The sequence below is a fragment of the Orbicella franksi genome, chromosome 8, assembly GCF_964199315.1.
Source record: "Orbicella franksi chromosome 8, jaOrbFran1.1, whole genome shotgun sequence".
Lineage (NCBI taxonomy): Eukaryota > Metazoa > Cnidaria > Anthozoa > Scleractinia > Merulinidae > Orbicella > Orbicella franksi.
This window is the reverse complement of record NC_138152.1, coordinates 4,656,321-4,680,935: the sequence shown is the minus strand read 5'-3', so window position 1 is coordinate 4,680,935 and position 24,615 is coordinate 4,656,321. Positions and strand designations below refer to the sequence as shown.

At 38.0% G+C, this 24,615-nt stretch overlaps 1 protein-coding gene across 1 annotated transcript; it reads right to left on the bottom strand.

Moving 5' to 3' along the window:
• Positions 1 to 8,698: 8,698 nt before the first annotated feature.
• On the bottom strand, positions 8,699 to 24,611 carry LOC145495259 (dolichyl-diphosphooligosaccharide--protein glycosyltransferase subunit 2-like). The gene is made up of 24 exons (XM_081474852.1): positions 24,527 to 24,611; positions 23,064 to 23,257; positions 22,616 to 22,711; positions 22,170 to 22,281; positions 21,454 to 21,520; positions 20,935 to 21,010; positions 20,671 to 20,715; positions 20,090 to 20,179; positions 19,423 to 19,530; positions 19,194 to 19,262; positions 17,535 to 17,656; positions 15,647 to 15,706; positions 14,969 to 15,020; positions 14,363 to 14,454; positions 13,792 to 13,906; positions 13,625 to 13,714; positions 13,181 to 13,237; positions 12,768 to 12,818; positions 12,555 to 12,641; positions 11,849 to 11,944; positions 10,702 to 10,777; positions 10,165 to 10,202; positions 9,260 to 9,351; positions 8,699 to 8,789 (listed from the first exon to the last, which is right to left on the bottom strand). The coding sequence occupies exons 1-24, from the start codon at positions 24,537 to 24,539 to the stop codon at positions 8,768 to 8,770; spliced, it is 1,920 nt and encodes a 639-aa protein (XP_081330978.1). The 5' UTR covers positions 24,540 to 24,611; the 3' UTR covers positions 8,699 to 8,767.
• Positions 24,612 to 24,615: the final 4 nt, after the last annotated feature.

The following is a 24,615-nucleotide window of genomic DNA, read 5'->3' as shown; positions in this document are numbered from 1 at the left end:
CAAAAAATCTGTAAGAAGTAGTTTAGTATTCGACAAGGTTGAAGCCCTCACTTGCTGTTCCCCAGGCCCTCCCCGTTCATTTCCAACCGGCACTGCAGCAATGCTGCCCATCTTGGGTTGCATGAATAAGAAACGTCGGTGAGTTTGAAACCAGCAGTGCGCATTTTCAATATCGATGAAGTGTTTTAAGATGTAATTAAAATCATTAGTTAACTTTGTTCTGTCTATCCGCCATGACTCAGCTATATCATAAGCAGACGGAGTAAAATTGTAAATTGGCAAGTTGTTCGTCTAAGTCCTTCTCAGCTTAATTCTTTCTTCAAAGATTTAATTTGAGAAGCGCAATTTCGGCCTTCTGTCTATCCGCCATGACTCAGCTATATCATAAGCAGACGGAGTAAAATTGTAAATTGGCAACTTCTTCGTCTAAGTTCTTCTCAGCTTAGTTTTTTCTTCAAGGATTTAATTTGAGAAGCGCAATTTCGGTCTAGGCTGACCATTGTCAAGCTAACACAAGTTCAAATAAAAATGCACCTCAGGATTCTCTGTGCCCAAGTCAGATTTGCTTAGATGCACGAAAATTGCCTTGTAGGTACTGTTAAACGAAATTACTCATTTCAGTAACCGTGATGTCGAGATGAGTCTTGTTAGGAAACATATCTTGAGAGTGAACGGGAGCGAAGATTAATTTAAGGGCTCGGGTAAAGGACTCACGAATAAAAGAGGTGGTAAATGGTATATGTGACATGTGATGAGGGCAAAATAAGTGTGTAACGCGTGAAAAGCAACTCAAAGACATACCTGACACGTGAGTTTATGAACACACATTTCTGAAAAACAGCTAAAAGTATATTTAACGCGTGAGTTTTGATTCATTCGAGCGTGAAATGAAACAAGATCACGCCCCCGTCTCCGCCCCTTTGCTACCCACAAATAACAAAGCACTTCATTGGGTTGTGCGAGACCATATGTTCATTCCTAATTGAGTGGTTTCTCGAGTTGTTATGACGGTTTATTGTTATTAGTTAGGCTACAGATAGCCGTCTTTGAAGCAAGCAAAATAAAGCTTATGAGTGAAACTATAAAATAGAAACTGGATTAATTACCAGAGCAAATCTCGGTCCGAATTGACAAGCCTTTCAAGAAAAGAATTTTGTTTGACGATAAAGATCTTTCAATGTAACAAACCCTATATATTTCGCAATTTCTCGCCTTAGGCTAGGTTAATATTGGTTATTATTTACCCAGACTACGTCACGAAAAATGTTCACCAATATTCACTGCACCGCCACATGACACGAATAATTGCTGCAGTGTAATTATCGGATGGTCAATTGCTTGTTGAAGCATTTAACAAGAGATATTAAAAGTCACGCGATACAACGTTTCGACGCATCCGGCATCATTACTCATATCAAGGATGAAAATTCGTTATATGTCAAAGTTGTTAAAAAGAGTCGAGTTTTTGATATGTTGAAAATCATTAGATGACAATTCAGCTCAGTTCCTGACCGCGTGATTGTATGCAAGAATGCTAATAGATAGCTGGCTAAAGCTTTCCGCGAATCGAGTCAGATTGCACTTTTAGTGATGGCTTGAGCTCTTGTATAAACAACATTTCGTAAACAAGACAGTCAAGTATAATTTTCAAAGCTGAACATATAAAGCACAATTTAACGAGCTGAAAGACGTGCTTTCAAGCATTAGCTGTCTTAGCTAGCATTGCTTGCTTACATACCATGTAGTTATGCAATTCAAGAGTTTTCATTGGCTTAGCTATCATGGTATATGAATAATTACAATGATGCTCTCCAAATATAGTAGATGAACGCGTAATTTTGGGGGCGTTTTATTTTTATTTTATATGTATTTTTTTTATTTTAGTTTCTATATTTTGGGTGTGTTTCTAATAAAACAATTATTCTACTCACGGTTGTTGGATATGAGATGTTTATAGCCATGCAGCTCTCGCGCACCGTCAGAAGACCAGAAACTGCAAGGGACCGCATACGATAAACGCTACCAACGTAGGATCTACTAGAGATCTGATCAGCCAAAAAAATGTATGAAGACAAACAATAGACTGCAAGACCTATATAATGAACCAGTCATTTTGCAATTTATGTGCGTTGGCTGTTGGGCTGGCGTTACATATCTTCGTTACACAGTGCTGACGAGCCCCAAGAAGGGCGAAACAGCTGTCCACCGTTGCGATCCTACTTTATCGGTTCTCATCATGCCCGGGGGGGGGCATACTCCCAGAAAAATTTGGTGGGGGTGTGCAGCCTGCTTCCCAAAACCCTTACCCTATTTATGGCCTGACCAAAAATTCTAAACCCTATATATGACCTAACCCTTAAATCAAAACCCTGTTTCAGACCTGCGTTATAATCAGTTCCCTAGTTCAGACCAATGTTAAATTACCGTAAACATAAGTTGTGAAGGGTTTTTGTTGATTTTCTTTTCGATAATGATGAAAAATTGGCTTCTTCTTAAAACCATACCGATATCAAGGCTAGAGTGCAAAAACCATACCCTATTTATGACCAAAATGCCCAAAATCAGCTAAACAGCCTTGCAGTCTATTGTTCGTCAGAAAACGATCGCGCAAGAGAGGCTCGGCTACAGCCGAGATGCCGGCCTGGCACAGGTTATCAGAAAAATCGCCTTACTAAACAAAATATGTTTGTACTTGAATTGTGTAATGAAGGTTCCGTTGTTGATAGCAGTGTAAAGGCTATTTGGGGCTCGTCACCGTCATATTCGTCTCCGTCGTTGATAAAATGTTAATAGAACATTCATAGAAACATTATCATTGAACGAAGTCAAAAACTTATTATTTGAACAACGATCACTACTAAGACTTTATAGGATATCCGTGGACAAGTTAAATAATTGATTTATTTACCGAGGCTTGGTATGACTTACAATGACCACACCCTTGTTTTTAGATCACTGAGTACAAGCTATTTGATAACAATGACAATGATAGCTTTATCCAAGTGTCAACAAAATTCTAGCTGCTATATATAGTCTGCATAGCGAGTAACGAACGAAGAAACTCTGGTCGCGCAAAAATTGGGGCGAGAGCAAAAAAATTGACGGGTCGGGGCAAGAAGGGGTATGGTCTAATTTAGTCGGGGGGTATGGTCTAATTTGTGGAGGGCCAGAATGCGGAACGGGAACGCTTGCTACGCAGGCTACAGGAGTTATAACACCACTAACTGAGGAATCCTGTTCCAGGCTCTCGGTAGCTGGGGACGAGCGAAACAAAAGGGACGAGCCAGAGAAACAACGAGGGAGAACTAAGGCTAGTCTTCCCTCGTTTTGTCTCTCGCTCGCCCTCTTTTTTTCGCTCGTCCCCAACTACCGATCGAGAGTCTGGAACAGGCTATAACCGAGGAAACTAGCAAGAATTTAATATTTATTAAAGTTCACTTAACAATGCTTGGTACTTGGCCACAATAGACTGGTTTTCAGTTAAGCGTCGAAAGTAATCATACATTACTTTGGTTTTGGTGTTATGACTCTCAATAGACCATATTCGTATTCTCGGTATTGGACTGGAACTAGCTTGCAATGGAGGCTCGTACGGGAGAATATCATTAAAAAGAGATTAATGTCATTTGCATTTGAAAAGACTCCACGCATTAACCTCAGTTGCGAGCTAGTTCCAGTCCATTACCGAGAATACGAAAATGACCTATTGAAAACCGCTCTACTGCCTGTTATATTTACATGAGACTTAAGCTTAGCTCTAATTTTTGAATAGCTAGTATCGGCGAGAGAAATCGTTCCGAATTGTTGTGATTTGAAAAAAGCCTCAGGAGAAAAAAGAAGAAATAACCTGGTCTATTCTTTAGCCTGTGACTAGCTTTTGCAGTGCCTCCCCTGACCTGAATGCCGGAAGTGGTGCTCGTACCGGTTTTGGTACTTCTTAGGCTGTTCAGCCTTATAAGAACCACAACTGGAGCTTTTGCAGTACCCTTTAGAGCATTGAGCTGAAAAAAATATATAGCAGGAGATATTTAATGATCAACTTTATGAGTAGAAGGTATTCGAAGCAGGCGTCTTCAATGCCATTCAAAACTATTAAAGTTACAGTTAATGCGTTGTTTTAGAATTGGTACCGCTTAGGGGTGAAAAAAATTCAAGCCAGGGATTCTTTTCAAAATTTCCGACGAGCACCTCCGTCCGTTTTATGTGGGAGTACCCCGCGGTCATCATTATTGGGGACATCATGGTTCCTGATCCTCGCCCTAAGGTCCTCTCTGACACGAGCGCGAATGAAAGACGAACAGCTGGCCGAACACTTCCGAACTCACAGCAATCCCGTGGTTCTCTTGTGACATGACGTAACAAACCTTCAGGGTACTCGTGCTTTATTGTGATTGGAGAATGACAATTATGAGAATCTTATACGAGGATATAATTGTAATGAATAAAAGTTAATTTCCGTTAGAAGCTGCATGTCACTGTGCTACTGCTGCCTGGAAACAATTCTGAGGAGTTGACATAAAGGTATATTGTAGTGTTCATTTACTGCTTGTTCGAGTCTTTAACAAGCTGCAATATTTTCAAGACCGTAAATTGGAAACAAATGTAATATTCATATTACATTGTACAATTCGAGATGAAAGGAGTAGATCGAGATGAAAGTGTAGTGACATGAAATAAAATGAATTTATATTTCCAAGCAGACCAGCCTTAAAGCGTTCTACCTGAGATGAAACATAATTTTTTCTTAATATTCTACTCTAAAGATATTCACAGATTTAGAAGACTACTCAAGTACCAGCTAACAAGGAAACCATTCAAGTAAGTCTTGAATGACAGTCTGGTTGACAACCTCTACAGCTGCGAGGAATTACTGCAAACATATATATATAATAACATGATTATAACAAGCCAAGGAGGCAGCTGTGTATTTCGCTGTCTGCCAGACATGTCAGTCCACAACTTAGTTGCAAATTTATTTGACCTCTAGGGATTTCATTGCGCCGAGTCAGCGCCGAGTTTATGAAATTCAAGCAAGTATAAATTTTCATAATTATTCCGCGAGGCAAACCAATTTCCTCCGTATTGCTGAAAAAGTACTTTTATATTCTTTGCTGAAACAATGCCGGTAAAAGGGACAATTGAGCTAAGGATAAAAATTACTGCTTTGTGAATGCGCTGAATTAACTGGAGAAATCATCAGTGCACATTTTCAAGCCTGTCAATAGTTTGCCTGGAGCACAAGTTGTCGGAAAACAAATGCAATTTACGTCAAGTCGGCGATAAGAAAGGGAACTGAAGCCGAGTGGTAGGCTGTGTGAATCTTAGGATAAGTGCGAACGGCAGGAAAATATCGGCAAATTGTACGCTTCGCCAGATACCACACGGAAACGAAGCGAACCGGCTGAAGCCTGATATCGACGGAAACAAATTCAAAATACGAAAGAACTCTGAAATATGGATTACGACGAAACCTCTCAAGAAGCAATCACAGCCATTGCCATGATAAAATCTATGACGACCGCTCCAAGAAGACGCTCTGTGTTACCCAAGTCTCCCTTGTTGCCTCGAATAAACAACCGCGGGGACTCACAGCGAGGAAGCTTCTCCAAAGCTGGCGTGTTTGTTAACAGCGGTTCATTTGTTGCGTCTTCGAGGTCTTCCTCGTGGCCGACCAGGGGAGTAACGTTAGCAAGTATTGAGTTCAAAAAGAAACTTGAAAGGAGGAAAACAAAGCACTGTAAAGGCGAGATGAATGTCGATATACGCGATAACCGACCTAGCAATCCAGGGCGCTCAGATTTCACTGTAAAAGAAAATCCGAGAATGACGGTTTTAACATCGATTTTTGCAAATGGCAGGGACATTTCAGACAGTGGCACATCTGGCAGTGCCCTCCCTCAGCAACTTTCCTCGTCTTCCAAAAAGTCGCGCACATCTTCTAAAAGGTCTCCTTCGAATGCCACGCCAACTACAGATGGCTTCTCCCAGCCGCTCCTCTCTATTGCGAAAATAACACCTCTTCGTCGACCAAAATTTCCAGATCATAGGTCAAGAGGACATCATGTCAATTGATAAACTTTACGCGACTTAGTTTTGTGCTGATGTCGAGATTTATAGATTTATTGTCTTGTTATTTTAAGATAACAAGACAAGATACTACCACCTGAATTTGTAGTGTCTTCGCTGTAATATGATTTTTTTTTTCGGCAAATAAAGTGTTTTGAATTTAAAAACCACTCGTGTTGATATTTATAGGGGCAAAATTTCCCCGTAGGGGATTAAACATGATAAACATTGTACATTGCATTTTTATAAACTCTCCAAATTTTTTTTTACGGAAAGATCAAACATAATAACTGAATTTCGAACAATTATTATTTCTATACTTTTCGATTTCTGGGAGATGCAAAATGTTTCGAAATATTTAACAGCAATTGTGACAATTAAATTCATTGTTCCATAAAGCAAATCAGACATTCAGGAGAAAAACATTTGGATTTCAAAAAGATAATTTTTTTTTTCGGAAAGAAAGAATTAAGCAAAAAATAATAATTTCAAAGGAGTGGAAAAGGCTGAACTCCGTATTATATAGAGTTGCATAAATTTCCGACAAAATCATTTAAATTTAAGCAGCCTAAAAGAAGATTTGATTTTTGTAAATGTTGCAATTCATTTCATCAACTCATGAATTCATCTGGCTTATTTTTGCAGATTATTTTTTTTAACAGATTAAGTGAAGATAAATGACGCACAGCGCTGTAGCAAAAAAACATTTTCAAAGGATTAAAACGTAAATCGATGCATTGGTGTTGATATTATTTGTCTGCGCATCTGCGCGTCAAAATTGTGAAAATTATATCTGGATCGAAATCTGATCAATTTGGAAATGTAAATTTAATTACAGAATAAATAAATAAACATAAGAATCTCTCATTCTGAAGTTCGCTACACGTAATCCGCATCTCAAGAAATGACTATTGCTCTTTTGAAACACTAAAACGAAAATTTTTAATTTCAGCGATTTGCACTTGTTAAAAGCTAACCGCACCGTAATAATAAAAACACAGAATGCACTATATACATCATACTGAATGCACTACACCAATGCCAGTCTTGTTGGGAACGAGGCTAGTCGCACGAAGCGTTTTTTACTAGAACTTATCAGCTGGTCTGTCTTTTTTTACTTCTTCTTCTTCTATTTTTCTTATTGTGTGCCGACAAAATACGTTCTGATTACGGCGCCGTGAATAGCAAACAAATAATCAAAAGGTTGCAGTGATCAGTGATCGCTGTTAATCGAAACATGACATCAGAGAAATCTTTTCAAACGAATTAAAAAAAACTTTGTTCGCCGTGAGCTCAGTCACGTTTTAAAGGTTTACGAAGACATCGCGGGTGGTTCAGCGATTGTGCGTGCGACAATCTGTTACTAATTTCCGAAACCTTCTCCGCACTACACATCCTCAAATTCATTTTTCAGTGATATTTGCCGGCAACCGTGAATATTTTCGACATGAAAATGTCTGGCCTGTGAGATTTCATGCTATCATCAATTTGCATCCTCTTCAAAATCTGTGATCACGGTTTATGCCCCGTGGGAAGGAAGCCCTTTATCGTGAACACCAGCATCGTCTTTCAAATTAACATGTTTTGTTGACAGAATAACTCTGTTTGGGTTGGTAAGAAGTAGCAGAGGAAAAACAAAATTTCTGAGAAGGAAAAAGCGAATAGATTTAACACTTCTATCAGGTTTAAGAATTATAATACACCAGTCGAGTTTCCAGACACGGCCCCAGCCCTCTTCGGCCTCAGCCACGTGTTAAGGCTGAGAAACCTCACTTGAAACTGAAATCACTGAAAAGCAACCTCGTTCCTAGAATGAGGTGCTTCTGACACTCTCGAGTTTGTTTACGTTTGTTTTAGTTCATGTAAGATGTCACAAAATGTAACATTTCGCTAACTACTTACATGAAGTAAATTTAAAGTTTCGTGTCAACCGCCATTATGGATGCGAAGCTTTATGCTTCGTTCTGTCTGACATCACTAGGTGAAACACCTTCGAAGCTGTAAAAATCAACTGAAGAAACTGTTGGAAAAAAATTTTAAGATGCTTCGAAGATGAGGTATTTGTGTGTTCAATTCGCATTCCATCGAGTGAGACTCACAAACATTGGGGTTCTGAGGCTGCGCAGAACGGACTGGAAATCATCCAATCTCGTACCTCTAGTCTTCGTTCCTTACTGCGCATGCTGGTTTTATACGAGGGTGGAAATCATCTTTTAAGATTAGCCTGCGTAGCAAGCGTTTCTGTGGGGTTCGGGAGTAAAGAATTACAGCGCGAAAAATGGAGCGAGTAAAAGAGAGGGGAGGGGAGGGGAAGGACGGAAGCAAGTTTCCTTCCTTCACCTCTCCCACCCCCGTCTTTCTGGGTTTTTTTGGTTCTCGCCCCATTTTCCGCGCAGACAAAACACGGAAAATCCCGTTCCTCGGTCTCTCTTTGCTTCCAAACCCCACGGAAACGTTTGCTACGTAGGCTATTTAAGATTGGGGATGAGGTCAAGAGAGGATGAGGTCAAGAGGACATGACAGAAGTTTTAAATAAGCCAAAACGTTATAGAAACAAAGTAAGTTCTTTCACATAGTGCGATTTAATCTGCTTCCCATACCACTGACAAGGCTGAGACAAGTTATCATTATTTTAAAGAATTACTTTATTGAACAATGAGCACTTCGTAAAAATGAACAATATAAAGCAAGCCTAATTCTTTTACATCGCAGGACGTTTTCCCCTGAAAAAAAAAATGGAAAGAAAAAAGAAAGTTACGTTTTTGGCCGAGGGAGAGGGAGAGGGGGTAGTAATCGAAAACGCTTTAAACAATGTAAATGTCTCGTCTATGCATATCAATGAATTAAACCCAACTTGGACACAACAAATTATATTGCGGGAAACCGATTTATTTCTCAAGACGACTTCTTCGATGAAGCCAATCTACGAATGGCGCTTTGTGAACATTTGCCAAGTTCCTCGCTTGTAATCCTTCTCAATCTTCACCAGTCTTATCCATCCTTGGTCCTTTCTAGTTTCTTGTTATATCTTAAGTGTTTCCAAATCTCACTGAGTTGTTATTTTGTAGTTTTCTTAAGCTGCAAGGTCATTTTGTGACTTAACATATTTCGAGTACACATAAGAGTTTCCTTCCCGATTCTGTTTCTTATTGACACAGGGGAGGGGAGGGATAAAGTCTTGTCACCAGCTCACCTGCGGGCTGCGATGTTACTCAAGAGACTGTTGCCGCCAAGGAACGTGAGGCCACCAATAAGAGCCAAGATTTTAAGAGTGGTGAACATGTTCTGTGAGAAAACAAAAAACAGTTCAAGTAACACCACAGTACAACCGTACGAAATACTTCAGTAATCTCATCTTGTCAGGAAGACCAAACTCACTGAACCAATCAGAAAGCCAAGCAAAAATATGAAGCGGGTGCCAAGCGCGAGAAAAAAAAAGCCGCACGCGTTATCGCGATTGGTTTGGGCTTAGCCCCCGATTGGTTGCAAAGATAGCGCGTTTGCATCTGATTGGCTGGAAGGTGGAAATCTTAACGCTGACTGGACAGAAAATTTTGCACCGGTTTTCAGCTCCTTGCGTGAAGGAAACCGAAAGTCGCTGACAAAGGTTTCCCAACAACTCAATCAGTGAACTATGATTACAAGTGTTTGCATCAATTCCCTTCCATCTTATCAAATGTCATCTCATGTTTAGTCAAGAAATCTCACAAAGCTGAGAGAAATCTCGGTGGAGATAAGATTGATCTCTGTAGCATCTTCCCAAAGTCGTTAGCTCAACTGAGGTCAAACCTCACAAACTAACAACAAGTCTAAACGGATTGATGCAAGTTATTTTACATTTCACCTTGTCCACCACTGTTAACAAAAAATCTACAGGTTTATGCCAGCAATAATTTTTTTTATAACTTTTTATACACAACAGTTAGAATTTTAGCAAAGAATGATGTAAGGTGGTTTCAAAATTCACCCCAGTCGACTTAAAATTCGCTTTTGAACTCATTTCTCAGCAAAAGGTTATTGTCATAAAGTGTTTAACCTTTAACACGGGACATAACAGCATAACAAATCTATGAATCACAGTTAAGAAGAATTACATACCAGGCTGACAAAGAAACAGTAGTATAGTACAAATATGCCTGAAAGGAAAAAAAATATCATATTGTAATCAATCAATAATCATCTTTCTGCAACAACCCAAGTAAACTAAAGTAAACTGAGCATAAATTTAAGAAAATTGATGGGGAAACGAATCACTTCTGTTATAGTTTAATCCCCACACCTGTATTATAGAAACAGCTCTTAGCAATAGACCATTTCTGAGTTACGTTTCGCCTCGGTTTCAAAACGAGTCCTCGTGCAAAACCGTTCATATGAAAATTAGTTTGATCTCGAAAATGAAGCCACGGTGGGAACCATTTTCATATGAATGATTTCACAAGAAGACTTGTTTTGACAAAGAGGCAAAAGGAAACTCGTTAATAGCTTATTATCTCGCAATTCGCATCAAAAAGTCGCACTTTTTACACGGCGGAGCCCAGTTGTTACTTACAGAATCTTTATTTCCCAAATTGAAGTTAGGTACAACAGAATTTCGCTGTTACTGCCCATCATGCAATGAACAAAGTTTAAACTTACCACCCAGTCCTAAGTGGAAGACAATTGATCCAAGAGAAAACTGGAAATTCGATAGGTTCGCTCCCAGCTTGATCCACTGCAAGTAAATCACAGGAAACTTCTTAGAACGTGTTGCGACAGTACAGTACTGTTAAAGTACAGGCTTTATGGGGCGGCATTTTGAATAACTTTAAAACGCTTGGTTTAATCTGCCGTTTGTTGAGTTTCCCAATTGGTTGACTGAACACGCGCAACATGCTATAGCATTTAGGCCGCGTCCAGACCACGCCGAAGAAATTTGAAAACGCAACAATCTCCGTTCATTCTGTATTTGTGTTTGAGTAAAACCCTGACAGAGGAATATCACGATTGTAGTAACGTCATCATTTTCAAAAAGCTTCGTCTTCAAAATGTTCTCCGTCCACACTAAAGCGCAAAGCCGGGGTTTTTAAATTCCTCCGGTTTGAAGGGTGCTTTCGAAAAACATCCGTTTGCGTGACGGATTAGTGTGGGCGGTAGGCATAACCGTAAAAATAAAGCTCCGTTTTCAAATCCCTGCGGCGTAGTGTGGAGGAGGACTTAGTATGTAGTTAATGGCCGCAAAGTTGTGTTCCCGCGCTTTTCACTGTTCCCCTGCCCTTTTAGCTTCGAGTTCAATTTTGATTGGTTTACAGGTTTTGATTGACATCTGTGACTGTCACTTTGAATCCAGTTTTGCAACTGTCACCAGGAAGCTCCCTCAACGTTAAATCCACTTAACAAATGTCATCTCATATTTAGTCAAGAAATCTCATACAGCTGAGAGAAATCTCGGTGGAGATAAGATTAATCTCTGTAGCATCTTTCCAAAGTCATTAGCTCAACTGAGGTTAAACCTCACAAACTAACAACAATTCTGAACGGAATGATGCAAGTTATTTCACATTTCACCTCGTTCATCACAGCTAACAACAAATCTACCGACTTGTACAAACAATAATTTTTGATAACTTTTTATACAACAAACTGAATTTTAACACCAAGTTTGTAGAGATATAACGAAGTTTTCCAACAAGGTAAATGAACACGCAGTTCTGCATGTATTCATGGCGATGAATGCATTGGGACAGATATGGGAAGTGTGTAAATAAAGAAAAACTGAAGACTAAACTCGATGTACAATACTCACCACAATAAGCATAATAACGAGTGGAAGGAAAACAAGGACAGTGAAGGCGGTGGACACAGCCTTTGGAGGACGCTTCTCCGGAATGCGGAACATGTGCTGGAGACAACAGTAACAAACAATTGACAGAAGATCTATGGAACGCTTCATGTAATTTCAAGACCGGTTTGTTTTAGGGTAACAGCACCCAATTGTAGCCTGCCTTAGACATGCAACTGGATTACCTTAAACATAATTTTTTATCTATTTATTATGCATCATGCCTTAACAACTTTAACAGCGGTATGGTTGACCTATTTGCAATGATAAGAGTAACAAGGTTGATACTCTTTTTTGGGACTAAAAATTCAAGGTCTTTTCAAGGACATTCTAGGACAAAAATTCAAACTTTTCCAGGACTTCATCAACTAGAAAAATATATTTAGAAAGTGACCCTAGATGCTCAGGTTTAAGGGATACCTGTCAGAATCGGTCAAGTCTAAGACTAGTTCTTTCACTATGTGGACAATTGTTTCGTCAAGCTTTTCAGCATCTTTCTCCTCCTTCAAATTTCAAGGTTTTTCATGGAGCCAATGTACTCTTCACTGACTTTTAAGACTTTAAATTTTGATTTTCAAACTCAAGATCACTCAAAGTCAAGGACTTTAAAGAATCGTTAGAACCCTGGGTTTAACTGAGAGAGCGCTGGTCTTAGCAACAAAAGCAGTACCTCGATTTCAGGTCTAGCACTGTACATGGCGTCCTTGTCCTTGCTTGGCTTGGCTGCATCTTCACCAAATGTTAATGACAGAACACCCTGAATAAAAAAAGTCAAAACAATTCCCTTCATAAATCAATAACACTTGCGGTATTTGTTGTCCTCAATCTTCCTGGATTATGTTACACAAAGAGAACACAATTCAGGAACGAAAATTACACTTACAACATTCCACTCAAAAGGATTCTGAATGACAGCATCTCCAACAATGAGGTCCTTGAAAAGAAAAAAAATGAATGTTATTGTATTGTAGACTTGTTATCAGAAAGTCAATCAACAAAAGGGGAAAACATTTGAAACGTTTTGTGTCGGTGAAATGACAAAATGCCACTACGTGGATGCCTAAATAGTCCTCTCGTTAGCCTAAATAGCACCCAGGCTAGCTCCCAAGAATTGTATGGGTTAACTGTATTCCACATGGTTAAGTGCCATTTTGTAACTGCACCATTTCATGTTTTAAACACGCCCTTAAAAGGACAATACATTATAAGACATAGTTGTGTACCGTCAACACGAAGTCTACCCCCCCCCCAAAAAAAAAATACACAAACAAAATAATGAAAACAAAAACATCTCACCATCTTGTATTTTCCAGAAAGCGAACCAAAGGAGTCTTTGGCAGTGGCACCAACATCCTAAACACATTTAATACCAAATGTCATCAGATTGTAATAATCTTACACTACAGAACCACAGCCTTGCATACCATGTGCATTACAGGTCTGCAATACATGCAGACCTATAATTAGCAGCAGAAAAGAAGCCATAACTTCTCCAGATCTCAGCTGCTCATACGAGTTATAAAATGGTAAATAAAATTTTGAAAGTCATCACTGCCACACCAAAGTTCAATTCTCTACTTCAGGATCTAGATAAAACTGACTGTTTTCCAAAAATATTCCTACACTGCAGCTCAAGAGAATTTCACTTTGCTATCAAGACAGTTTTTCTCAAGTGATCAGAAATTGTTGGTAAAAGGGTGAGAAAAGTTACATAGAATAGTAATCGCAACTGGCACTCACCAAATCAAACTTGAACACCTTGCTTGACTCCGGCTCAGCAACAAAGAAAATTTCTTGCTTTGTTTTCTGATTGGTGAGCCTAACAAAAGCCTGTAAAAAATAAAACAGAGGTTAAAAACTGCTATCCCTAAACAAAAAGATCGTAAATGATGTTGATTCATTCTTGCCTGATGAGGAGTGAACAGTTCTCCAGATGATTCACTCTTCAGTGAAAACTTCATCACCACTTTCTGATGGTAGTCGGCTTCAATCACGCTGGTAATAGCAGTAGGATACTTGACACTGTAACAAAAAAGAACATGTTTAGAAACACAATATATACACCTGATGTTTTATAGCAAGACATTGCACTTGGAAGAGGTGTTGATTCTGGATGACCAAACTGCAAATTCTGCATAATCAATGCCACCTTGCAGTCACGTTGTCAGCAATTTTTATAATCACACTGCCAATTGTCAAGTAACTCTCACCAAAAATTCCACCAAATGTGAACGAAGTAGAGAGCCTTACTGTACCATGTCATTCACTGGGTAGCTTGTATGTGATTTTGACCCCGCTTTGCAGCACAAAGGCAATTCTTTTCTCCAAGTACATTCATGAACACACTATTTAATCTCACAGCCCATTTTGCTTTCACTAAACTTTCACATCAAAGTTTTCAATTTTACAAAATCCCCAGTAAAGAGAATGGTGTGCAGGAAAACAATTCTTTCATTTGTAAAGATATATAAAATTTACCTGAGAGTCTTGGATTTGATGTTCTGCTCTTTGTCAACAACTGACAACTCTACGTCTTCTACATTGACCTTTGTGACAACTTTGACTTTCACCTGCCACAGAAAATAGAAAATCTGGTCTCTGCTTGATTGAACATGGATGTTCTTCCAAAAAAAAAGATACTTCCTGATATCAAGCGTTTGAAATCCTTTTTCCAGATGACAGAGAATGACCCCAACAATGAGTAGTGTAATTATTTTTTTCAAAAAAGCATTGTCAGAAAAAAACAACCGGACTGATTTTTAATTTCCTTTCTTTCAGGAAACTGTAATGCGTGACTTTGGAATGCAAGAAGAAAACTGCTTCAAGGAAAATATCAAACCAAAAACAAAATTGCATACTAGGCACCACAGATTTCTATGATACACAGGGGTTTCACTGAGACCCGGGCACTGCACAAATTGTAACCTTGGATGATTTTGCCAACCTGGTTTGACAATCTAGAGGAGAGTTTTTGTTATAAAGAAGTTCAGTGCAAAATCTTTTGCCCAACTGTGAAAACCAGATACCCTCCTGCTGAAGATGTTAATGGAACCCCTGAATGCAGGAAGAAATATTGTGTTTTACCTGACCACTGGTTGTTCCCAGAAGACGCTTGTCCTCCTTATGTGGCTTGGCACTAAAATTGTTTAATTGACAGAAACATTACCACTAATAATATAACTGAAACTGTGAATGTGTAGTTGGAAATCCATCTGCAGTAGAAGACCAGACTGCAAACATCTTGAATTTGCAAACTGTCAGGACTTTAAGCACAAAGTTCAACATGTTTGCTGTTGAATTCTGAAAGGCCTATGAAGAGTCTTTTGACTGGGACGAGATGCTGTGTCAGACTTAACACAAACTATTTTTTCACAAGTATTTGACAATTCTATTACATGTATAAATTTTGTATTTTTGTTTAAAATTATTTGACAATATTATCACTGTTCTCAGTTAAGAAGGCTGTATCCTGTGCTTAAGGTCCAAATGTTTTTATTGATGCATTAAGCCAGAGGGCAAGCTGTTATGTACACAATTGCACAGGATGGAAACTTAATTCTAAAACAAGAAAGCAAGGTAGCCGAGTTGTTACTTTTCAGCTATTGTGCTAATGTTTGTAACTGCCTATTACATTTACTGCTCTGTAGAATGTTTCCTGTCACAAATTAATTCTGACAACTTTTGAAGGTGCCTAGATCTTTTCAGTAAACTTTCCACTAACTTTCATTAGGTTAGATCTCTGTCTATGAGACATAATCTGACCTGATGTTGATGGTGTAAACTCCAGGTCCTGGCTTGGATGTCATGAAATTCAACTCATAACTAATTTGAAACAAAGAAAGTAACATTGAATACCCAATAAATATTTAGCCTATTCACTAAGTAAAAACATTTTATAAATCACAAATAAATACACTGTGCAAATATAAAACATACGCTGATTGGCTGGCTGCTGCATGTATATCACAAAGTAATATCAGTGGTGATGATTAAGTTTTCAACATACATGTACTATTATAAAACATCAAGTATTTTAGCTTGTGTGTGATTGGTCTAGATGTGTCACATAACTAAATGTTCCCCAGCTAAAATTAGGGAATATCTGTGTGATAATCCCCAATTTTCAAAACTGTGTGTTCTGAAAAATATTTGAAGGAGAATAAACAAAATAGCTTCCATTTTGTGTATAAATATGCTGGGATACAGTGTATTTGTCCTTGGACATTACTTGTCACAAGAAGTGAACAGTCTTCCATGAGCTAACAGGCGACTTGTTATTTCAGAACACAACTGTTCACTTCCCGGAACAGATTATGGCTGCAGACAAATATCCGAACATATTTTCCTGCCAAATGGAACCTATTGTTAATTTTTATATTATTTTAGACAAAGTGATTTATACATGACGCTACAGATCTCATTTCTCTGGGCCACATTTTTGTGATTTATCCCCTTCCCTGGCTTTAAATTCAAACTTGGACGGGTGAACCTAGTGTTTATTGACTTCTTCAGTACATTTTAACCCAACGTTTTAACTCATTAAACCCACATATGTTTCGCTGTAGTACCTAAGCTTTTTGTACCTGTGTTTGAGGTGCTTATTTACAACTCTTTTTTAAAGAGCACCCATTAATTCAAGATTGCCATATTATCAGGAAACATGGTATCGTTTATCATTATGTCGTAAATACAGTTATAACATTTTATTTTAGTTAAGTTCACCAATACTTGTCATTAGTTAAATGATCATTTAGATCATATTTTTAAATGGTTTTTAAACGTATTGAAGATTTAGTTAATTTACGTTTAATTCTCAGTTAGTTCCTAATCAAAGCTATGCTTCACAGAGTCTTGCTTCAAGGGCCTTTCAAAATGTTCATTTGAAGATTAACGTTTTCCAAAGTTTTCATATAAGTTAGTGCTAACAATGTTATTTCAGAAAAAAGATTTAATATTTAAAACTTGGTATTGGTTATTTTTGTACTGCAGCTCTGCAAGCATTTTATTTAAAACAAAGAGAAAACCTGAGTTAATTAAAAGTCGCTGTTTTCTAATTTACCATACATTTGTAGACAATGCACGTTACCTATGAGCTGCAAACATGCCACGTCCAAGATCTGTCTCAATTATAATGAAGTCACTGCAGTGAGATATTTTTATTTTATTTATTATGCATAGGGCCTTAAATTATGTCTCACAAGAACACATTGTAAATTTGAAAAAAATTGCACAAAAACCTTAAAATATTTATAGCAAAAAGTCATTAATCTTTTCCCCAATCAGTTTATTGTTGAAGATACAGTACATGTAACTTAATATTAATTTTAAAAACGTTTGGCAACTATTATTATTTTTTAATTTTTTTAACCTTTCATTTTAAAGTTAACTAACTACAACAATTATCAAAATCTTGAATTCAAAGCAAACTTGTGTTTTGACACTGTTTAATAAAAATAATTATTATTCTCCTCAAGTTTGTAGAGATATGGTACATTTTTGTTTTGATGTTAGGGTTCTGATAATAGTCAGCATTCCTGAATTGATGACTTCCATTCTATCTTCTCCTTACCTGTCAACTTAGTAATAAATTGATGCTAAAATCAGAAGTTAGAAATCAATTAGTGAGAAATTTTAAAGGTTTATGACTTACTTGTCAGGGCCAGCAGTGAAGACCTTGTTGCTAAGGACAGTGGTTCCCTCTGTATCCTCGGCAGAAGTACCAGTGACAGTCATTTTACCAAAAGCCTTGTCCATGACATTAGTGACACGGACCTGCAATTAAATGCATGGTCAGTTCACACGTCATCAACATTGGCACCTTGTACTCGGAACAATATTTACACAAAATTTTCAACTTTTTTGTTTCCCAAGGAACTTGAAAGCTGAATCAAAGGGAAGCGACCTACATGTAGATGTATCATAGAATTACCTCAGTCACAAAAACAGAACATGCTTACAAATGAATGCATCTTGTTTACAAACTATTTTAGTTGCTGGACAAGTAAGGAATATTTCCAGGCATTGTTTTGGGAAACAAAAATGTCTCTCATGAAATACAAATGTAGTAAAATGTTAGCCAGGGCTTTGCCAGCGCACAAGCGTCAAAGTTAAACACTTGCATGTAATTAAACCTGTAGTTTACATTGCCTTACTATCAATATTATTGTCATGCTCAATATCAATTATAGTGTTCTGAACACAGTGTTCCAAGCTCAAGGTTTTCAGTAATCAGCTTTTTGCAACCTCCTTCTGTAAAATGGTTGCCACTAAGGGCTGATTTACATGGTACAACTTTGTCGCATAAGACAAGCTTACAACAGGCCCATGACACAACTTAGACCATTTACACGCACACAACATTTTCACTTATAAAATTAAATATGTAAAAGTTTGCACTGGGATCTTCGGAGCAAAAGTTCTTTCAAACAGTAAACAGATATTTTAGCTGTCCTGTGCTTTAAAAAAACCTTTATAACAAGATATTTTTCACTTTAATCTGTTCAGTACTTTTTGAGAAACAACTTCAAGTGAATCAGCCAAGAACAACGGCGTCCACCATTTTGACACAAGAAAACTTCACCTTCGTCCCCTACTCAGTAGAAATTTGTCACAAAATACGTCATTTTCCAACGATTTCGGCTACGATTGTCGCAGCGTTCTAAAAAACATGTTTTAAAATCCTACGTTGTTTTTGACGTACACGACAGTCGTAAGCAAGATGTAGGTTTGATTTACATGAAACAATTCCTGTCATAGGCCTGTCGTGAGCTTGTCACATACGACACAGTCATACCATGTAAATCGGCCCTAAGACAAATTTGGTCGCCAAAAGCTTTTTCAAATAAAGATACTTTGTGTGACTTAACATGAAGCTAATACTGCTGACCACAATGAATCCACATTGAAATCATTCAAAGAATGTTCCAGTGCTATTAGTTCTGCTTGCAACTGTTTTATTTTTTGTTGTTGTTGTTGTTAAACAGTCTTAACTACTATTCAAGAAAACAAATAAAAGAAAGAAAAGAAACAGGTACAGAAGACAAACTTGCATAAATTGTGGTTGAATTCATTTGGCTTAGTGATTATACCACAAAACCTTGTTGTTGAGCAGTCAGCCTTTTGTTCTGCACTGGTCACCAAATTGACGGCCTGTTCGAACAAAATGGTCACAGCTTGGAGCACTGGAACAGTTTGCAGACCAACACACAGAAGAACAATAAAGTTAATGCAACATTGTGTTCCTAGAGCATCACCTCAAACGTTAAACAACTTCTACAAGAGAAATTAGTAAGGATAAATGCTCACAGACCTTGACCATCTTTTTGTCATCAGAGACAACTGGTGAGCCATAGAGCTGAAACACAACTGGCACATGGAACTGAAAGATCACAAGAAAAAGTCACTTCCTGGACACAACACATCTGTTGTGAGCACCTTAACAGCAGTGCACAAATGCAAAATGTAAACACAGGACCGAATATTACTTTACTCTTAATATCTGATAAATCTGTTTGTGATGGTTAATCCAAAACACTCACCGGATTGTTGCCAAGTTTATCAAGTGCAAACAAAAGAGCTCCTATTTCTTTCATGGATTGTGCATGCTTTCGTGAGAGGAGATAGTTGGCAAACTTGATTACTTGCTCCTGAAAGGCAAAAAACAATGAAAAATGAATTCCTAGTTATAAATGACAACACCACACTGATGACCCAACTATCCTGGGTGGTGGGGGGAATCCTATATGAAAAGGTCAGACATGCTCATCACCTCACTTAGGGGGATAAATCTTAATGATTCTGGTCTCACTTGGGGTGCTCATGATGAAACAACACTATTGTTAGCTGTCAAAGTATCTTTCAGAGTGCACCCTAAGAAATAATAATAAGAAACACTCTTATTTCCATTTTTAGGCCTGATTTCCACCAGTCTCTCTAGTCCAGTCTACCAGTGCGGGCTCCTTTCCTGAACAGCGGGTGGTAATCGAGCCTATTCTGTTTTGAGTGGTATCTTTTACAGCTTAAATGAAGCTTGAGCAATGCCTACATTAATCTCCTTTAAGGGTTTGATTCAACTTTTCAGACCTTTTCACATGGGAGTTTCCCCCTGGGTCCACTATATACCCTAAGAAATTATTTTACCACCAGGAAATACATGTATGTCCACTGATCACAATCCATTACAGCATGACAAGATAGTATCCCTACCTCCGTGATAGCTGGAGCCTTTCCCAGAAATTCTGACAGAGCATATGTGGCATACACAACTTTTGCAGTAGGGTACAGTCCAGCTTCAAACTGTAAAACAATCAAAAAGCAACAACGGTCGAGCTTAAATCTTCCTTCAAAATGAAACAAAACCAACCAGAGTTACATGTACATGGGGTGTGTCATGAATGCGCAAGCAAAACAAAAATAAAGAAAGTTAAAAACCAGACCATGCCACAAAAAAAGCTTTTCACAGTCTGTTTATTTACTTTTGCAGTTCAACAAAACTGCAACTGCATTTATTCATGATCTTCAACTGAGTTGATTTCTCTATAACAAAAGGAAAAAAAACCCTAGTCTGAACTTTTTCCTAATTCTTTCTTACTGAATGATGCAAGTCTCAGCACTACTTCAACATGAATGCAGAGGTCGAATTCACCTTCCCTCTCAGCTTTGAACTGAGCAATGCTTATGAAACAATACATACACATAATCATTTGTAATGGGTCAATCCCATTATTAATGCCAAACTGTGACTTAAGTTGTTCAAGTAGAACAGTCATACAATGTAGAAAGATTACCTGTAAATAACTGTTATCAACTTCGTCAGCCTGGGCCACAGTATCCTAAAGAGACAAATTTCAAGCTAGAGTTAAGCACCCCATGTAGCACACATACTCGAGCACACACATACATGGGAGCTTGAAATACCAGTACACACTTTAAGATAGTCCTTTACATAAGCCTTATTGGCTCCCCTGAACTTCCTTGCCTTATACATTGATATTTTGTAAATATAGATTCATAAACGGCAAATTATAATTAAAAAATTGAAAAATAATTACCTCAATCATTTCAGTAATAAAAGACACATCTGTGCCCTTAGGTAGCCTTGTGGCAGTAAGCATGGCATATGCTGCCCTGAAAAGAGTATAATATAGAAAATAAAAAATGTTTTAACATTTAATTTAATTCTAACTTTCCAATGTACATGTAAGTAAGGTAAAGTCTGTATACAAGCCAAGTAGCCCATCAGGCTGGCACGCATCCACGGTTTCTCTGTAGCAGGGAGTGACTAGGAGTATTACTACTCCCCCTTGGAAGGGATCCTAGTCCATCACAGGGTTACCCCCACCATTAAATTTGCCGGTACCCATCTATGCTCCTGGGTGGAGAGAGGCACTGTGAGAGTTAAGTGTCTTGCCCAAGAACACAAGCAATGGCCCCGGCCAGCTAGGGCTCAGACACAGACCAACCGGTAGAATCTAGGAAGATGATTGTGTGGATGGGGGTAGAGTTGGGAGGGGAAGAGAGGGCAGTTAGAAAATTACCCAGATATGATGAATGATGAATATTCTCCTTACCCAAGGATACTGTCTTCATCTGAGTTGATGGCTGCCTTCACCGCCTTGAGCACTTCACCAGTATCAACTGCAGCAAGGAAAAAATTCCAGCAGAATTACAATCATGGCAGTCTACAGTATTGGGGAACTACAGATCAAAATTAATTATGGGTAAGAGTACATGAACAAGTGTGACTTCCTGCTTTAAAACTAATCTGGTTCCTTTTACATCACGTCTCCCTGGCATCTACCAGTGGAAGCAATATTTCCAACCTTCTGTAAGTCTTAAAATACATTTTATTTAAAAATTAAAGTAATATTAGCACTGAGATTTTGTTGCAGAAAACAATTAAAATATGAGTTGCACTTCTCTTACCCACCACTTGGAGCCATGGTAAGCCGACAGCAGCAACAAGAACAAAAAGACTATGGCACAGCAATAAGACCAAAAGTCTGCTTTGCATATCAGATGACCTTTATTAGTCCCAGAGCCCAATTAATGGTGCATGAGAAAAACAGTTTCCACTTATTTCGTTTTACTTAGCCAATGGAATTAACACAGGGATTCTATTTACATTATCAGAAGGAGGGCAACTGGTTTTCACAGACGGACAAAGGTTTTAAAACTGAACTTCTTTACGAAGACGGTCAAACCAGGTGGGCAAAATCGTTCTCACAGCCGATCAATTTGCCTGGGGCAAAGCCCTTAATAAAACCCCTGATAACACTTCTCTCACCTTTGAGTCCTAAAAAATTTTGTGCTGCAACAGCATAAAACAAGGTAGTCATTTCTGACCCTTCTTTTACAGCCTCTGATAATGTGACTTCAGCACCTTTGATAGCTGGTAACTAAAAGGAAAGTTAAGGAGACAAAATGTATGTTAAATCCCACCTACAAATACCAAAAATGTATAGAATGCTGAAAAGTACACAAAAGTGAACAAACTCTGTGCAACACTTTGCTTTCTAATTCTTACGTCATGACGTGATAAAGAAATGCAGCCCTTAGTCTGATTTCACTTGATAATGAATCACAATCAATATCTAGTTACAAGTAGTTATCAATCAAAGCTATCTGTCAATCAGTATCAATTAATGTCCCACAAATGACATGTTGTATTCATTCCATGTTACCTGTGGCTGACAGGAATGGACAAAAATTAACTCACTTAGTAATACACACCTTACAATTTCCTAAATATTTACTGATGGCTGATGCATAGAAGAGTGACGTTACACTGCTTCCATCAACATTATCCTTCGCAAACTTGCAAACATCCTGTTGAAATTTAACAGAAGGATTAAAAATATTTAAACTACAGTTACTAAACAAGAATGTGAACTAACACTTAAAAGCAACTTTTTGGTTATCTGGTTATTGGTCATTATGATGATACTAAATTCCACATGTCATCTCATGTTTAGTCAAGAAATCTCAAATAGCTGAGAGAAATCTTGGTGGAGATAAGATTGATTTCTGTAGCATCTTTGTAAAGTCATCAGCTCAACTGAGGTAAAACCCCACAAACTAAGTACAAACCTAGACAGATTGATGCAATTTATAATGTAAAATAATGCCTACTTCGAATTAGCATGTTAATAAACTTTTCAACCCATTGTCAATTTAATACCTGTGTTGGAGGCACTTCAGCTTTCATAAGCTTTAAAGTAAACACAGCATATCCTGCAGTCTCCAGGTCTTTGAATGGCATGGCATTATAGAGGGTTTGTTTTAATCGAGCTTGGTCCTCAATGCTTAGCACATTAGAGAGAGAGACAGCATCAGCACAGATGGTGAAGGCCAGCACTACAAGAAGACAGGCACCTGACAAAACAAAGAAATCAGTCTGGTACACAGACAGTTTGTCTATACATGTATATTGTTTACGTCATAAAGTTGAAATCCTATTCAAACATAGTTATGGTGAAAAACTCATTTCTGGCTGAATGTTCATTCACATTCTTAGCTGAAAACCCAACATGATAGAAAATAATAGTGACTTTAAAAACCCAGGGGAATATGTTGCATAGTTCCAGCAAAAATATCCATTGATAGCCCTGACACAGAGGGTTCTCCCTACATTCTCTGGCAATTCCAGCTAATTAATCATACTTAACTTCAAAACAAATTTGGCTTTTGGAACTTTTATTCCTCCCTAGAAAATATCTTCATCAACCCCCCGAACGGTTGATAAGGTATATTTTCGAGGACCACAAAAAGCAATGAATTTAGAATTTTTTTAACAAGAATGTAACTTTGAGTAGATCAGGTCTTTTGAGTTGCTGAGGATGGTTTGAGGGAATGGCAGAGAGCAAGATATCAAAACCTTGGCACAGCCACAGCAACAAAAACTATTAGGTATGATCAAACAGCACAAAACATTGTGCCATACATGCTTACCTAGGAAAAATTTTGCTACCTATTCTAAATCAAATAAAGCATCAAGGCATAGTAGCAGAGTACAGTAGTATATCAAGTAAATGAAAACGTCATTAAATGGTTTAATTGATTATTTTTTAGACCCTTAACGAATGCAGCTCAGCAATACACGATTCAAGTGTAAAATTTTCCACCGAAAAAAGTAAACTGTGTTCACACGCTATAAAGATTCTGTGTTCAACAGTTGATTGAGGCGTTCGAATAGAAATTTCGAGGTGGTATAGCGTTTCCTTCAATCGATCCTAGTTTACAGGCAAACTAGACAAAACAAAAGCTCCCAGTATTCTAAGTTCCGTGTATACAAATTAAGCTTAACTAAAAGTGCAACAATAAAAATCTCCACGATATTTAAACCGAATTCTACCTCACTGAAGAACTCTAACAAGTACCTTTATCGTATAATTTATACCATTTACAAACGCTTCTCTGGAGGGAGAATTCTTGAAATAAATTGGCAAAACCATACAAGACTCCAAAATCTCAAGCCACAGTACAAAAAATTAAACACGCGAGCAATTACAATGAACCAAAAATCCATTCAGGTAGAATAGGTCACCAGATCTCAACGCAGTTCAAATAGGATTGAATAAACAGTCAAGCATTGTGATTATATATTTTCTGAGATCGATTCTCACTGAATTGCGTTTTACAAACCTCGTGCAGCCATCTTGAAGACGTGTCGTACAAAGAGAGAGAGAAGGAGGATGAAAGGCAACACGTGATAATATCGAACTTTGTACCAG